At 41.0% G+C, this 17,957-nt stretch overlaps 1 protein-coding gene across 3 annotated transcripts in view; it reads right to left on the minus strand.

Moving 5' to 3' along the window:
• LOC127434381 (kelch-like protein 15) overlaps window positions 1-13,402 on the minus strand; it is a 30,150-nt gene extending 16,748 nt beyond the window's left edge. For 2 of the 3 annotated variants that reach the window (XR_007896028.1, XM_051687080.1), the window contains exons 1-3: window positions 13,167-13,402; window positions 10,967-11,048; window positions 7,961-8,672 (exon numbers count right to left, since the gene is read on the minus strand). Coding sequence is in view for 2 of the 3 variants with exons in the window: in XM_051687080.1 (XP_051543040.1) it covers window positions 7,961-8,672; window positions 10,967-11,048; window positions 13,167-13,227 (855 nt within the window). In the remaining variant the exon portion in view is untranslated. Of the gene's footprint in view, window positions 1-7,960; window positions 8,673-9,117; window positions 9,216-10,966; window positions 11,049-13,166 lie in introns of all 3 variants that reach the window. The other variant, XM_051687081.1, reaches the window with a different exon arrangement.
• Between the last annotated feature and the right edge of the window lie 4,555 nt (window positions 13,403-17,957).

Below are 17,957 nucleotides of genomic sequence, written 5' to 3' on the forward strand. Positions count from 1 at the left end.
GGCACTATCGATGTCCCGCTTCGCTAGAAGGAGATCACTAGATATAATGTTAAAGAGGTGTGTGAACTTGCAAAAACGATGTCAGACACTGTAATATGCTCTGGCTCCCTCCCTGCTCGTCGTGGTGATGAGGTTTATTGTAGATTAGTGTCACTGAATGGATAGATGTCTGAGTGGTGTCTGGAGAATAACATAGGATTTATAGACAATTGGAAGAGTTTTTGTTGTAGACCCAGTGGTGTAGTCTGTGATACGCAGGTATATGCCGTATACCCACTAGGAAAGGTCAAGGATTTCCGTATACCCACTTAAAAAAGTACGAGGATACGTAACAACGTCGTTTTGTGACAGAACTTTCACACCTTCATTCATAAATTCACCCCGTCTGTGTTGCGAAGCACTGACTTTTGGACCATTGGGGCTTCCGTGGCCTGTAACCTGGATCTGATGTCACCTACCAAGGAACAACAACACGGTCATTCTCGGCGCAAGTTTGAAATGAACTAATATGAATCACTAAAGGAGATATGAAACGAAAGCAAACTCAAACTACACTCTTTCAGTGTTTTCGTAAGCCTGCCCCTGAAGATACTGCCCCTTCGGGTGACACTGCAGCTGCAGCAGATGACACGAACGTTAACGTTACAGAAACTACAGAAAATGAGCAAGATGAGGCTGATGCTATCCTACGCGGTACAGAAAACGAGCCTGATGCTATCATAATGTTACCTGGTAAGTAAAAGTAGCATATACGTTATCATTAACGTTATCATTAATGTAACTGTAACAGCAGGGGATTGTTGGTATATTGAATTGTATCTAGAACTAGCTAACTTCACTAACGTTAGTGTGGTGTATCAATGAATGCGGGAAAAGGGGAGAGATAACTTAGATACTGTGTGTGTGTGTGTCTGTGTGTGTCTGTGTACAGTAGTAAACAGAATACAATGTTTATATCTCCTTGTTTCAGATGATGAGAGAGAGGAGAACTCCTGGCCAGCCTTGTGGACTGAAAGTCAGGCTAGGGAATTTAAAAACAGGCATCCTTGGTTAGAGTGGAGGGACAGAAAGCTAGGAAGATAACAGCGCACATGCAAAGCTGATATAAACAATTGAAATTCATAAAGTCAATGACTATGCAAATAAGAGTTAATTCATGGTCATCTTAAATGTGCATTAATTTAAAACATTTACACCATTAAATTACTATATGGTAATGTTAGTTATCAATAGTTGTCAGATAATTAGCTATTGAAAGAGTGGAACATTTTTCTCCTTTCGCCTGCTTTTCATGCATTTGTTAGCCATGGTGTGAAGATTGTAAACAGTTTATTAAATATTTGTAGTAAATTTTGGCCCTATTCAGCAGATGTTATTGCTAATATAGATACAAAACTTGTATGATGATGCTAATTAGTCATGGTTTTGTTTACTTCCAGGTTGTGCTGTTTGCAGTGCAACAAAATCAACTGGCATCCTCACAGAGAAAAAAAAAAAAAAAAAAAAAAGTGGAGTGTCCATATCTGAGGAGAGGGTGTACTTTAAGATCCAGTCCTCAAACGCAAACAGATCAACATCTCTGGCCTCTTTGAGGAACAAGATACGACGACATGAGACATCCAGGGCACCAAAATAGCCAGGAGCTCACTGAAAAGGGTGAACAGGATTTACTTGGAAATTTGGTGAGAACTGTGTCAGAGACTGTGTTGGCTGAGACAGATGCTGTATTCAGAACAGCATACTATCTTGCGAAGATGAACCGACCTTTCACTGACCATGACAATCTCATTGAGCATCAGGAAAAAAATGGTGTCAACATGGGCACTAGTCTGCACTCAAGGTACAGATCCATAAAAATTGTGGAACACATAGCAAAAGTTATACAGTAAAACAGTTTACAGTATTGTGTCGTCTTCAAGCAAGTTGTCTGTTCTCATTGACGAGGCTACATCTCTCAGCCACAAATCAGCCATGATTGTCAACGTGAAAGCCTCAGTACATGGAGCTACTCCTGAATTTGTGGAGCTGGTTGAGCTGGAGAGCTAAAGGGCAGAGCATATAGAAGAAGCTCTACTTAACTGTTTGGACACTGCAGGCTTCAGTGAAGAATGGCTTCAAAAGAACTGGGTCTCATTTGTTTCTGATGGAGCCAGTGTCATGTTAGGCAAGAACTCTGGTGTGGCAACCAGGCTTCACATGGCACTGCATGAACCACCATTTGGAACTGGCTGTATCTGATGCTGTGTATGAGGTTCAGGCAGTCAACCACTTCAAAGCGTTCATGGAGCAGATCCACAATCTCTACAGTCAGTCCAATAAAAATTCACAGGAGCTTCTGGAAGTAGCACAAGAAGTGGGCTCACAAGTCCTGAAAATTGGCAGAGTTTTAAGTACGTGATGGGCGGCCGGCAGCTTCCATTCTGTAAAGGCTGTGTGGAGGTCATATGAAGCACTCAACAGACACTTTGAAAATGCTGCGGGAGATCAAACAAGAAACAGCAAAGAGAGAGAAACTTACAGAGGCCTGGCACATCGTATGCAAAGCAAGGAATTCCTGTGTGACCTTGGACTCATGTACGATGCACTGTCTGAACTTGCAAACCTGACTCAGCAACTCCAGGCCCATTCAATCACACTCTTGAGAGCAGACCAGCTTCTGAAGCACACCATCAGAGTGCTGGCATCATTCAAAGACACCCCAGGAGAGAAATCAGAGGAGGCACTGACAGCATAGGCTTTGGGACATTTTGGATCGGTTCCCCTGGGGTCAAATGCAAAGCTCACACCAATCAATGCAAAGCAGTTCCTACAAAATCTGATCAACAACATGGAGAAACAACTCTCATTTGAAGGTGAAATGCTTCATGATCTCAGCGTTCTGGATACAGGTAACTGGCCATCAACACCTGGCATACAGCATGGTGAGGCACAAGTGAAACGACTGTGCAGGCGGTTCAATCTTTGTGAAGAGCAAGCAGTTAATGGTATGAGAGATTTCCTTGAGCACCCAGACATCGAGCCTGAAAGCCTAAAACCACTCATACGATGCATGCAGACCATCCCTTGCAGCACTGCCATGTGAAAGGGGCTTCAGTCTCATGAACAATGTATGCACGGACAAAATATCTACACTGTTGTTGTCCAATGTAAGTAATCTGATGATGATCAGCATCAATGGCCCCCCTGTAAGACTTTTTGAGCCAAGGAAGTACGTTACAACATGGTTGAGAAGCCATCGCTCTGCCACGCAAGCAAGGAGGCAATGCACACCTCAGATGCCCGAGTACAAACATATTTGGAAAGCTTTGTAGACTACCAGGCTGCCCCCCCCGTAGTGACTAAGTGACCCCACTCTTCCCCTTCTTACCCCACCCCAAGGACACTGCCACCAATCTAGGTGGAACAGGAGCTTGGCTGTCTGTAAGTGTTACATTCTTTTTCCAGGGCCTGTGGACTAACACAGTGAACCCCGTATGGATATTTTGACGATGTTAAGTGCCTTTTCAGCATTCATTTATTGAGGTGAAGCTTATTTGTTAATTAACTTTGTTTGTTTTTTCTTATTTGAAGCTTATTTGTCTTATAGCAGTTCCTGGATGCTTTCTCATGCATTTAAGCTGATACAGTACATAGCCCAAATTTGACAATGGTTTTGGAAAATAAGTGTGCTTGAGAAGATGTGGACCACTTTTTGTGTCTTCATAATTCAGTTCATAATATTCTGTAATGAATGAGTGTTGGTGATAGATCTGCACAAATGTTCATTGTTAATACTGCTACTGATAAGCCTCAACTTTCCATTATTGTTAATAATAGTTGCAACTTGCACTCTTAAATGTGCATTGAAAATTGCCAGCTGATGAAACCTGTGCTCCAGGGACCATATTCCCTGGGTGAGTATGAGGCTGGGAGGGAAAAATCACAGTATACTTACTACAAAAAACTAGAATACACCACTGGGTAGACCTGACCTGCTAAAGAGAGACGGACTCCATCCCTCAGGGAAGGTGCTGCTCTCCTCTCTAGTAATTTGGCTCATAGTCTTAATAATGATTGTATTTGACTAACTTGGGCCCAGGTCAGGAAGCAGACAAACTGGTTAATCCGAATGTCTGCTACATGCCTTGAGAGGTCACACAGGTCACAAAAACTACAACACAGAGAGACTGTATCACCTAGATATCACATAGAGACTGTGTCTGTTCCCCAAACTACCAAACACAGAACATTTATAAAAAAATCTGATTAAGGTCAAACTTGAAAAAATAACAACAACAAAAAAGACTATTGAAGTTAAACATCACATAAAGGTAGGGCTACTAAACATTAGATCTCTTTCTACCAAAGCACTAATTGTAAATGAAATTATTACAGATCATAGTTTGGATGCGCTCTGTTTGACTTAAACCTGGCTTAAACCAGATGAATATATTAGTTTAAGTGAATCTACTCCCCCAGGTTATTTTTATAAACACGATCCTCGTCTGAAGGGTCGAGGAGGAGGTGTTGCTACAATTTACAGTGATGTTTTTTATGTTACTCAGAGGACAGGATATAAGTTTAAGTCTTTTGAACTAATAATACTTAATATGACACCGTCAGATATAAATAAAAAAATCTCTGTCGTCTTTTGCCCTAGCTACAGTACATAGATCACCTGGGCCTTACTCTGGTTTCCTTGGTGAATTTGCACATTTTCTATCAGATCTAGTAATGTAGATAGAGACTTTAATTGTTGGTGACTTCAACATTCACATAGATAATGAAAATGACACATTGGGATTAGCATTTATCGATATTCTCAACTCTTTGAAGTAAGACAAAATGTGACAGGACCAACTCATTGCCATAATCATACGATAGATTTAATTCTGTCATATGGAGTTGATGTTAATACTATAGAAATTCTACCGTAGAGCGATTACATCTCAGATCATTACCTCGTCTCTTATTTGTTGCAATCAGCTAATGTCACTCAATCTACACAACGCTATCATTCAGGCAGAACTATTCTTTCGACCACTAAAGATAGCTTCACTAATAATCTTCCAGAATTGTCTCACATACTCAGTAAGCCAAAAAGTCTAGAAGAACTTGATAAAATAACAGAAAAAATAAATACAGTCTTCTCTAGCACTCTTGATAGTGTCCCCCCCTTCAATTAAAGAAAAAAGCCTCGCGCCGTGGTACAATGATAACACTCATGCTCTCAAGAGAGTAGTTCGGAAAATGGAGCGCAAGTGGAAGAATACAAAATTAGAGGTATTTCACAGCGCATGGAAGGATAGTGTCTGTAGCTACAGACAGGCACAAATAGCTGCTAGGTCAGCATATTTTAGCAAACTCACAGAAAATAACCACAACAATCCTAGGTGTTTATTCAGTACTGTGGCTAAATTGGTAAGGAATAAAGCATCAGCTGAATCAGATATTCCGTTGCAGCACAACAGTTATGACTTCATGAATTTCTTTACTGATAAAATTGAAATAATCAGAAATAAAATTGCAACTATGCAATCAACTGTCACAACATCTCAGAAAACAGTGTCTCATAATTTTGCTCACGACCAACATCAATCCTTCGCTGTCATAGGTCTTAAAGAGCTAACAAAACTTATCAAAAAAATCAAAAGCCACAACATGTATCCATTACCAATTAAGCTCTTAAAAGAGGTATTCCCCGTAATCACAGAACCGCTTCTTAATATTATTATCTCCTCGCTATCTTTAGGACATGTCCCAAGAAACTTTAAAATGGCAGTCATCAAACCGATTATTAAGAAGCCACAGCTTTATCCTAGAGAATTGGCTAATTACAGATAGATTTTAAATCTACCATTTATGTCGAAAATACTAGAAAAGGTAGTGTCCTCCCAACTATGTTCATTTCTATATAGAAATGGAATATATGAAGAATTTCAGTCAGGATTTAGGCCCCATCACAGTACAGAGACTGCACTTAACAGAGTTACAAATGACTTGCTCTTATCATTTGATCACGGCTGCATTCCTCTTCTATTGCTTTTAGATCTTAGTGCTGCCTTCGCGACCTGATAATGAGAGGCGAATCTCCGGCTAATGGCCCTTTCCCATAGAAAACGAAGCGAATGACTGCAGTTAGCACATTCACGCCTTTACAAGAGGTGGCGCTAATCGACAAGCAATTTTACCCCGGTACAGTAGGTGGCTAAGCGAACCTTTAAGTTGGTCTGCCTACCGTCCATGAGAGGAAGAGGTACTTGACAAGCAGATAGAGAAGAAAAAATTCTCTACAAGCTGCAGAAGTGATGAAGATTTTGTTGTCGAGTTGCACAATGAGAAAGAAAACATTTGAGACACTTGACTCACTTTTTTATTTTTATTCTATTTTTTTTTGTATTATCTCTGCCTTGTTGCTGTTTTGTTTGTGCACTGGAAGCTTCTGTTACCAAGACAAATTCCTTGTATGTGTAAGCATACTTGGCTATAAAGCTCTTTCTGATTCACAAACTATTTCAGTTCACCTGTTGGACAAGTTGGCTGGCAGTACTGTAAAAAGTAATATGAATGGTTAAAACATGTTATCATTTGAAATAAGAGTGATTATATGCCACTGCCACTCATATATGTTAAGTACATTTTTTTATTCACTGTGTAACGCACAAATTTAATGACTGTTGTAACAGATGTTGTCAATTTGAACTATACTGATTGTATCTTATTGCATGTGTATCTAAATCTGCTCAATACATGTTACTATATTAACTCAATACTAATTAAACGTGACTGCATTTAAACGTCCAAAGAGTCTATATAATGCAAAAAATACAACACTTCACCCAACGAACTATCATCAGCCTGACCCATTATTAGACACTAATACTTGCCAACGACAGCTGTTAACGACTATTAACAATTGCACAGAAATAACGATTTTGAGGTGACAATACCACGTTTTCAGTATACAAAGTCATTTTGATACGAAGACAAAGAGTGCACTGCAAGTCACGAAATTAATTTTATTAATATTTGGCGAATAAATACACGGAAGATCCGTATAGTTGTTTATTAAAAAAAGGTGATACAAAGGCAAATATTCTGTGATATATATTATATTAGAGATATAAGAGAACTCACGTAAGATTAAATGCAAAGGGAAAAAATATATAAATATACGAAGACAATCCATGTAAGATCAGAGAGCTTTCCAAAGGGGATGCAAGGCAGTGATGCAGCAATATCATTTACATGTTAAGAGAACCCATAGAAGAAAAACCTGTATCTGTTTTTAAGGCATTTGATGCAAATGAAACACACGTCCTCACTGCTTCAGCATTTAATATCGGTGGTCAAAACAGCTTTCTGTGCTTTAGCGCTACCTGTTCTGCTGGTTTTGGGAACTGCAGCAGCTCCTGACACATGATTCACAGCTCAAATTTTATTGGTTGAGGCATTTCTTCGTGGGGGGAACACACTCACTGTAAAAAAAAAAAAAAAACATTGCTTGGTCGGCGTGTGATTCGGCGCGTACCTTCGTTCCAGGTGTGAAGGGCTCGTTAGGAATCCATTGTTTCCGTAAAAAAAATGTATCGTGGCAAGATATCGCGACGGTTTGCATTTGGTGTGAAAATGCCTTTATTGGTTGAGGCGTTTCTTCGGCAAGCAAATAAAAAAAAACAATTAGACACCATAAAAAATATCTTTGCTTTGTCAGCACGTGATTTGATGCGAACGTTCGTTCCAGGTGTGAAGGGCTCGTTAGGAATCTGTTGTTACCATAAAAAAAAATTTATCGCGGCGAGAAATCGTGTCGAAGGTTTGTGTTTGGTGTGGAAAGGCCTTTACAGTTGAGCCCTGAAGATGCTGTCAGATTCAAATAACTTGCATTCTGTTCTATTCGTTGCGTTTAGCTTTTTTTAATGCAATAAAGTATTCAGTCTGAATGGCCCTTAACACTGCAAGTTTGAGTAAGCATTGTTACCTTCTCAAAGATGTTAGCTGGAGTCATGAGGCAAAAGCGCAAGTTCTGCACTACAGCATCCGTATGTCTCCAGCGTCGCCGGTCATGTCTCAGCCAGGCCTGCATAGCCTCATACAGCTCAATTTCTGGAAATCGACTCAGCTGGTCACTGTCCAAGTATGCCATCAACTTCTCCAAACTCAAATAAGACAGGAAGTCCGGTCGTGACATCAGCGGCACAAAGTTCTCCAGCAGAAAAGCGTCGAGCTGCTCCTGCACACCTTCCACGCCAACACTGAAGTCTTCAAGCAACCGCATGACCTCAGCGCAGTTCTCCAAGCAGATCTTGGCCAGCAGGAAAGAGCAGCAGAACTCCACAGCCTCAGTGAGTTGTACATACATGGCAGCCTGCAGGATCTCTTGCACTGTGAGCATGCTTAACTCCAAGGAACCGTAGTACATGAAGCGAAGGACGTGACCAAACCCTGCTGCCGTCAACCCCTTCATGTGAATTTTATCCTGGTCACGTTCCCTCATGTCAGCCGTGAACATGACCCGGAAATAGTCACTCTGCGTTGCTAGCAGCGCCTTGTGTGCCTGGAAGTGGTGTTCCTCAATGAGCAGAGTGACATCAAGCAAAAGCCGCTCCTCATACAAGGCTCGGAAGCCAGAGGACACGCTGCCGTCATGCACTTGGGAAAGGTACATTTCCACATCCCCTGCCATTAGGCACCTGCAAGGACACAGATGTTCAAATAAATTATTTGTCAAGAAGAGTCAATACATTCCAATTCAGCTGGAGCTGGTCCTCTCGGTAAACTCAGGAAGACAGCTTCACAACTGTGATGGAGAGATATAGGTGTTTACGGATGTCTCTCACATGAACAATCAACAATCATTTACTCATTTGTCTCAAGGGCTGATCTCTATCATTAAACAAGATGAGAAATGTCCCCTTGAAAGAAGAACAACATGACTGAACAGCATCTCCTACAATGCAGTGTCAATTAAGTTGGCTATTGGTAGTTTAGTGAGTATTAGATGGTGAAAAACATGCCAGTCTAAAATGCAGCCTTTGCAAGGACTTCAAGAACTTTCACACATCACTTCTGCTGTTGAAAGCCAAACTCAGTCTTGATGCTCCCCCTCTAGTGCACACATACACACAGCACACTCACCTCTGATTGGCCACGGGCATGTCACAGGGCGGTGTCCGAGCCAATCAGAGGACAGTACCTCTTGTGTCCGTAGGAAATTAAATTCTGATGATATTCACCTAAATGACAAATTGAACAAGCCCTGATCATTAAAGTAACATAAATATTACTGGTAGACTGAAATGGTAAAGATCAATGCAAAGCACCAACCAATAATGTCCCAAAAAACAGGCAGTAAGACAATTATTGAAATTTTAAAATATCTTTGAGTAAGCAGATAAGGGAAAACCTCATCATATATGCGCCAAAACAGAAGATCTTCTTATAGTTTAACATTTTATAAATAAAACTGAGCAGTTGAAATACACTCAAAAGCCTCTTTTCCACCATCGGGCAAATGGTTCAGAGCACAGTGAGTAACAGTTCCAGTGGCAATTCCACATGAGCACAGTTCTGCACGGCACAATAACAAACCATTCTCGGCCCGTATTTTAACTAACCATGCTCAAACGTGCTGGTGGAATGGCTTTAGTACATGGTGACTCACGATTTTCAACTTGCCAAGGTAGCTCACTTATTTCTAGCTGGCAAAGTTCACTATGATGATGTTCATAAATTTTTTTTAAAGGTGTATGTTTGGTGTATCATCATTATTTTATTTTATTGTCTTTTCTAACAGAGAAGAGGCCTTGGATGCAGGCTAGGATGGCTCATGGTCGGGGGGGGACATCATTAAGGGTGGCTCGTGGCTAATGACCCCGTATAATAATGCCCAGCAGGTTTAGACAGCTACCTGTGCATCCGAATATGACTGTGTTTAAATAGTTTAGTACATTATTTTTCGACACGCCTTTTCGTCATGGAGGTAGATTACGCTAGCTAGCTCATTAAAACTCATGTAAAATATCATTATTTTACTTGTATAATTTTGTCAATAATTGTAGTTTTTAGCTAGTCCGGGAATTTTTACCTTTCTGTGTGTTTTTTTACCTTCATGTCCGGTGGCATGCACAACCCCTCAGCAAATGAGGGTCTCGCCTTTTTCTCTTTCCTTTTTGCAATATGGGATGTGTCTTTCCTGTGCTTTAGCAGAGTAAAAACCAGGGGGTCTTGAAATCTGGGGGGTTCAGGAGCAGACTTAAAACTGGAATATATGATCATCCTCAATAGTACGCTCACTTGGGGCCTGGGTAGCTTAGCGAGTATTGACGCTGACTACCACCCCTGGAGTCACAAGTTCGAATCCAGGGTGTGCTGAGTGACTCTAGCCAGGTCTCCTAAGCAACCAAATAGGCCAGGTTGCTAGGGAGAGTAGAGTCACATGGGGTAACCTCCTCGTGGTCGCGATTAGTGGTTCTCGCTCTCAGTGGGGCACGTGGTAAATTGTGCATGGATCGTGAAGAATAGCATGAGCCTCCACATGCTGTGAGTCTCCGCGGTGTCATGCACAGCGAGCCACGTGATAAGATGCGCAGATGACTATGTCAGAAACGGAGGCAACTGAGACTTGTCCTCCGCCACCCGGATTGCGGTGAGTAACCGCGCCACCACGAGGACCTAGTAAGTAGTGGGAATTGGGCATGCCAAACTGGGGAGAAAAGGGGATAAAATAAAAAAATAAAAAAAATAGTACCCTTGCTCCAATGTTTACCTCTCACGTCATCGCCAACTGACATATTTGTTACATACATTCAAGCATCGCAGTGGTAAAAGAAACCGTAACCGCACCAACGGGCTCAGATCAGTAAAGAACAGCAAGGTTTTGCAACGAGAACCGTTTGGCCAAATGGTGGAAAAGAAAAGCAGCTAAAGGGTAGGGCTTGAAAACAAAAAGTAGAGGGTTATGACTTTGTTGCTACAGTGATATTACCTTTTCGAGGCCTCCTGGCCAACCTTCGGCTTCACTGCACTGAAGGGCCGTTCACATTTCCTCTGCTTGTACTTGCCCTGCTCTAAAGAGGGATGACATCCACATGCTGGTAAGCAAGATCATGCATGAAAGTATGTTTTGTTAAGGGTGATTCTCACAAAACCTGTCAAGAAAATGTCCTGGTTCTATTGTACTCCAAATTCAAAAGAAAAAAATAAGAAATGATATTCTGCATAATGAAAATGAAGCCTATTTTTGCGTCATTAAAGGCATAGTTCACCCAAAAATGAAAATTCTCTCATCATTTACCCTCATGCCATCCCAGATTAAGATTTTTAGAAGAATATCTCAGCTCTGTAGGTCCATACAATGCAAGTGAATGGTGACCAAAATTTGAAGCTCCAAAAAGCACATAAAGGGAGCATAAAAGTAATCCATACAACTCCAGTAGTCAAACCCACGTCTTCATGAAGCAATCCAATTAGTTTTGGGTGAGAACAGACCTTTTTTACTTTAAATCTTGACATCAGCAGTCTCCTTGGTGATCATGATTTCAAGCTCAATTACACTTCCTAGTGCCATCTAGCACTCTACGCATGTGTCAAGCACTAGGAAGTGTAATCAAGCTAGAAATCATGATTGTGCCAGGAGACTCTAATTTGGTCCGTTCACACCCAAAACCAACTGGATCACTTCAGAAGACATGGCTAAAACCACTGCAGTCATATGGATTACTTGTATGCTGCCTTTAAGTCCTTTTTGGATGGTAAGATTTCTGGCACCCATTCATTTGCATTGTATGGACCAACAGAGGTGAGATATCTTTTCTGAAAAAATCTTCATTTGTGTTGAGTAGAAAAAAATAAAGTTATAGACATCTGGGATGGCATGAGGGTGAGTAACTGATGAAAGAATTTTCAGTTTTGAGTGAACTATCCCTTTAAGATTTTTATATTGTGAGCACACACACACACACAATTCTCATTACCCATGACTTCTCATCAAAAAAATTGGTCATTTTGATATTCTAATTACTACAAAGTTAAAAAAAAAAGATCTATTGTTTAAATTATATAGTATACATCTTATTAGTACTCCCTTCATTGGTCAAGTCATTTTTAAAGTAAAGTCATTTTTATTTGTATAGCGTTTTTCACAACACACATTTCAAAGCAGCATAACATAAAATCATGCATTAAAAAAAGAAACTATGGTAATAGTAAGTAAAATGTCAGGATGCATTACAGTAATGAGAATTCAGGGGTAAAACATGCTTAAGTGTCCTTAAAAATAATGTCAATGCAAAAAATGTTAATGGTCCCAAACATAGTCTTAATTTATTTTCTTTATCCAAAATATAGGGTAATTTCTTTTTTTGATTGATTTGTGGTTTAATATGAGCAAGACATTTTTTTGACAGCTATCATGAGAATCACCCTTAAATGAGTATTTGAGAAGTTCATAGTAAACGTCTTTGTGATGACTGATAAAACATTGTACTTATAGTCAATAAAGAATTATTACTATCACATTAACTTAATGGGGATGGGATCAGATTATGTGGTGAATGGTGTAATGCAAATACTATTTTTTAATAAATTGTTTAAGATTCATTTTAAAACACACCAAAAGTTTTGAAACAGCAGAAGCAGGTTTTGGTTTTCAATCATTCATTAAGCTTGGTTAAAACAAACACGGTTTTCTTTTAACTTCAGGTGATCTCTTATTTAATTACTCATTAAATACCATGCCAAAAAAAAAAAAAAAAAACGCTTGAGTGATTCGCAGAAAAATACATATTCTGGGCTCCTATGACAATTAAAAAAATATAGATATCTTATTTGTTTTTTACAAAAACTTTCCAGGTGTAATTGCTATATTTGTGCTATGTCCAGTGCACTGGACAGGTCACATTGGCTGTGTCTCATAACTTAAGTGAGCTGCCTAGCTAGACAGCATTTATAGGTAACATAAACGCCATCGGTATGTCGAATCACGCATATAATCCAAAAATAATGCTGTCTAGGTAGAGAGCTAACTCACTAGGATTTGAGACAGCCAATAATTAACGTTGAGACGTCCAAACGAATGGTAACCTATCAAAGGCAATGGTGTTTTAGGGTACAATAAGTTACAGCAGGGAAGATATTATGCCGGGTAAAGTCGTGCATTAAATAAAACGATTAAAGCAGGGTTTTACCTCGGCGATGCGACTCCACGCAACCCCTCTTCGACCAGGGAGCCCGAGGTCCTTCGGACATGGAGTGCTGGTGTTATTCAAAGACCAGAGAAATTAAGTATGAAATAGCATTATCGATGGAGATATACTGCCCATACGTGCCTTTGGGTGACACTAAACAAGTGTTATTTGAACTGAATCGTTAAATGTTGTTTGTCTCTAGCCTCCACAGCAATCGTAGACGCCATGTTATTGTCTGCACTGACGTCATTTCCCGAACATTTTTCGGTCCAACGGAAATGTTGCAGATTTTTTATCAAAATTCTTAGCCTAAATGTATTTTCACCTGAACAGTGATATGAGTAAATACATTTATTATTAAATAAGTCCTGCTTCCCATACACAACCTTTCCTTTTTAGGTTTGTGGCTGGTGGGAAAGTTTAAGTATGGGAACCTCCTAATTTTTTTACTAGTGCTTAAACGGGGGTATACAGAAAATTTTCCTAATTAACATATTCACATTATGCATTATGATGTTGTTAGGGTTGTTTGTTTTGTATTGCTATTCAGTGCATTATTGCACCTGTTTAGGCTATTATCGTTTACAGAGGACTCAGAGGCTGAGTTTGGAATGGCATACTACCATACTACTCTTACTATTTCTGCCATGGACAGATATGGCAGAAGTAGTAAGAGTAGTATGGGTATTATTGGTTAATATGGCAGTAGTCTTGGATTTACACTGACACCTAGGGGTGTGGATGAAGCATCAATCAAATGCAATAGTTTTTAGATACCGATGCCATTGTAGAAATTAACTATCCACAGTCTGTCAGCCATGATTAATTCAATCAATGAGTGAAAGTGTCCAATAATTGGACAGTTACTGAGATTAATGTTGCGTTCATGTCATGTCGGAATTACAGTAATCCACGTCACGCATTGAGCGTGAGAGTCACGCAGCTGACACTGTTCTCACACTCTCACACCACGCGCCCCTTTTCTCAAGCAGTGATAACATCACGGAGCAAAGAGGACACTGACAGCGCACAGACAGACAAGACAGAGCAGGCAGCACCTTGCAGCAGCTTGTTATTCAGACCAGTCAGGGGGAAAACAGCAGCACAGCATCTCTCCCTCATCAACTCTCATGCCGAGCTGAACTCAAAAGTTGGCAGCCCTGATAATGAGTTATAAGAGCACCTTCAGTAAGAGACTTAGAATGTTGCAGTGTACCACTGAGAGACATATAAAAACCTTTCTGCCTACTGCCATTAGCCTATTTTAAAACAAAGATGGCACCGCAGATGGCCGCCTCGGTGTGGAGCTCTCCAGTTCTTTTGTTTTTTTTTGTTTGTTTGTCCTGTGTTTAGTAATCTTTTTCCAATCAGTTTTACCAGGGACGAACTTCTGAACATTCGGCAGCACATACCAGACAATCTTTTCCCTGTTTTTGACTATTCGGACGCTTTGCTGGACATTTTAGTCGGAGGCACTTTTGTGCTGTTCAAGAGATGCAGGCGAGGGAGAGGAGCTGGTGCACTGGTCAGGCTCCGTCAGCGTGGCTTTCGAACAGCCCTGCCAAGTATTCATCTAGCGAATCTCCACTCTCTTCCTGACAAAACGGACAAACTACATCTCCTCACCCATACAAACAAAGACTTTTCAACCACTGCTGCCTTGTACTTCACAGAAACCTGGCTGAGTGAAGCCATTCCGGACAGCGTGTTACATCTGCCAGGCTTTCAGCTGTTCAGAGCAGGTCGCATTGCGGAGTTAAAGGGGAAAATGTGAGGCGGTGGAACATGCTTTTACATCAATGAACGTTGGTGTAAAGATGTAACAACGTTAAAGAAGATGTGCTGTCCTAATTTTATTAACTGTAAGCCTTTCTACTCACCGCGGGAGTTTTCTTTGTTTATTCTGGTGAGTGTTTATATCCCGCCACACTTGTGCATGAACGCAGCGCTGCAACAGCTGGCTGATCAAATCACAGACACAGAACAACAATACCCGGACTCAGTTATTATTATTCTTGGGTATTTAACAAAGAAAACCTCACACGTGAACTGCCCAAATACAAACAGCACATTACATGCCCAATCAGAGACAGGAATATACTGGATCATTGCTACACAACATTAAAGGATGCATATCGCTCTGTCCCTAGAGCAGCGTTGGGACTCTCTGATCATTGTCTGGTTCATCTTCTTCCAACCTACAGGCAGAAATGAAAATCTGCTAAACCTGTAGTAAGGACTGTGAAGAGATGGAGCAATGAAGCAGAGCTGTCAGGCCAAAGAGGTTGCTTACAGAGGTGGGGATAAGGTATTGTACAATCAGGCCAGGAACACACTGAGTAAGGAAATAAGAGTGGTTAAAATAAACTATTCTGATAAGCTAAACAACCTTGCATCAGTGTGGCGTGGCCTAAAACAACTTACGAACTAGAGGACTCCTGCCCCCAACACTGTAGGGAACAAACAACTGGCTGACAACTTGAATGTGTTCTACTGCAGATTTGAAAGGCCCGGTCTCACACTCCACACCCGCTCTGGCCTTCACTTCACACAAACACCAAAACCTCCTGCAACCCCCCTCCTCCCCACTCCTGCTACTCAACCTGCACTTAAGATCTGTGAAGAAGATGTGTGCCATGTCTTCCGAAAAACAAAAGACAAGGAAAGCACAGGGCCCAGATGGCGTTTCACCCGCTTGTCTTAAATCCTGTGCTAACCAGCTGGCCCCCATCTTCACACTGATCTTCAATAAATCAATGGAGCAGTGTGAAGTCCCATGCTGCTTCAAACCCTCAATCATCATTCCTGTCCCAAAGAATCTCAAAATCACAGGACTTAATGACTACAGACCCGTCGCCCTAAAGTCTTTGGTCATGAAATCATTTGAGAGACTGGTGTTGGTCCACCTGAAGGACATCACTGGACCCTTTCTAGATCCCCTTCAATTTGCTTATCGAGCAAACAGGTCTGTGGAAGATGCAGTCAGCATGGGATTGCAACATCTGGACAGACCAGGGACATATGCAAGGATCCTTTTTGTGGACTTTAGTTCATCTTTCAACAGCATCATTCCAGCTATTCTCAGATTAAATTACACCAACTCTCTTTTCCCACTTCTATCTGTCTGTGGATCACCAGTTTTCTGATGGACAGGCAGCAGCTAGTGAGACAGGGGAAAGTCACTTCCAGCACCTGTACAATCAGCACAGGTGCCCCCCAGGGATGTGTGCTCTCCCTACTACTCTTCTCCCTGTACACAAACGACTGCTCCACCAAGGACCCCTCTGTCAAGCTTCTGAAGTTTGTAGAAGACACTACTGTCATCGGCCTCATCCAAGATGACAATGAGTCTGTATACAGAAGGGAGGTTGAACGGCTGGATCACTGGTTTAGTCAAAACAACCTGGAGCTGAATACACTCAAAACGCTGGAGATGATTGTGGACTTTAGGAGGAACACCCCAACACTGAGCCCCCCTCACCATTCTAAACTGCACTGTGGCAGCAGTGGAGTCATTCAGGTTCCTGGACACTACCAACTCACAGGACCTGAAGTGGGAGACCCACATTGACTCCATTGTGAAAAAGTCCCAGCAGAGGTTGTACTTCCTTCGCCAGTTGAGGAAGTTCAACCTGCCACAGGCACTTCTGTTACAGTTCTACTCAGCAGTCAATGAGTCTGTCCTCTGCACTTCAGTAACTGTCTGGTTTGGTGCAGCTACATAATCGAATATCAGAAGACTACAAAGGACAGTTTGGACTGCTGAGAGGATTATTGGTTGCCCCCTGCCCTCCCTTCAAGAACTGTACACTTCCAGAGTGAGGAAAAAGGCTGGAAAAATCACTCTCGACTCCACTCACCCTGCCCACTACCTTTTTGAACTGTTGCCTCCTGGCCGACGCTACAGAGCTCTGAGCACCAGAACCATCAGGCACAGCAACAGTTTTTTCCCTCAGGTTATCCATCTCATGAACAGCTAAAAGTGCCCCATTGAGCAATAATTATGTGCAATTCACAGATTAGTCTTTTATATTATCCGACACATCCTATCTCTTCTGCCATTACATTCCCTTTCACTGTATATAACAGATTTGTATTTGCACTGCATGTAATAGAAAATAAAGTATATATAGAATACACAATAAGACAAAATATATACATATATACAGTTTATATAATGATAAACATTTTACTGTTATCAGCAACAAAGCAGTTTTGGCATTAAGTGTTGTCATAGCGAATAACGAATAACTTCCGAGGTCCCTAGACGTAAACAGCTCCGAGTAGAACAAGAGATTTTTAAGCAGAGACAGGTCACTTCTGTTAAAATGAATGGGAGAAACTGGAATGCCTAATGGTCAATGGAAGTAGAAAACGAAGTCCCGCATTACAGGTAAAATAGCCAATCACCTTTTAGATACAGACATCGCCTCTCAATGAGCTCGAGAATGTGCATGTGCATTAGCTAGATAAGCCAGGAAATTAGCAATTTTTAGGGGCCCCCCTCGGGGTGACCATACGGTTTACAGTAATTCCGACACGCAGCATTAGAGAGTACTATTTGGCTGGTCATGTGATCCTAACATGGCAGCCTACATGAGGGGGACCCTATTGATGTGGAATAAAACAGCTTTTATAGGTTACGGATATGACTGGAATCTTCATCTAATGAGAGTGATCATGATTTTATTATGTGTCACAACTGCTATTCATTTTTTTAGTAGTAAAACTTTTTTAATGATGAAACATTTACTGAGCGCACATTTAAGAACAGTTTTTATGTATTCAGCA

The sequence above is a fragment of the Myxocyprinus asiaticus genome, chromosome 44 (genome assembly GCF_019703515.2).
Source record: "Myxocyprinus asiaticus isolate MX2 ecotype Aquarium Trade chromosome 44, UBuf_Myxa_2, whole genome shotgun sequence".
Classification (NCBI taxonomy): Eukaryota; Metazoa; Chordata; class Actinopteri; order Cypriniformes; family Catostomidae; genus Myxocyprinus; species Myxocyprinus asiaticus.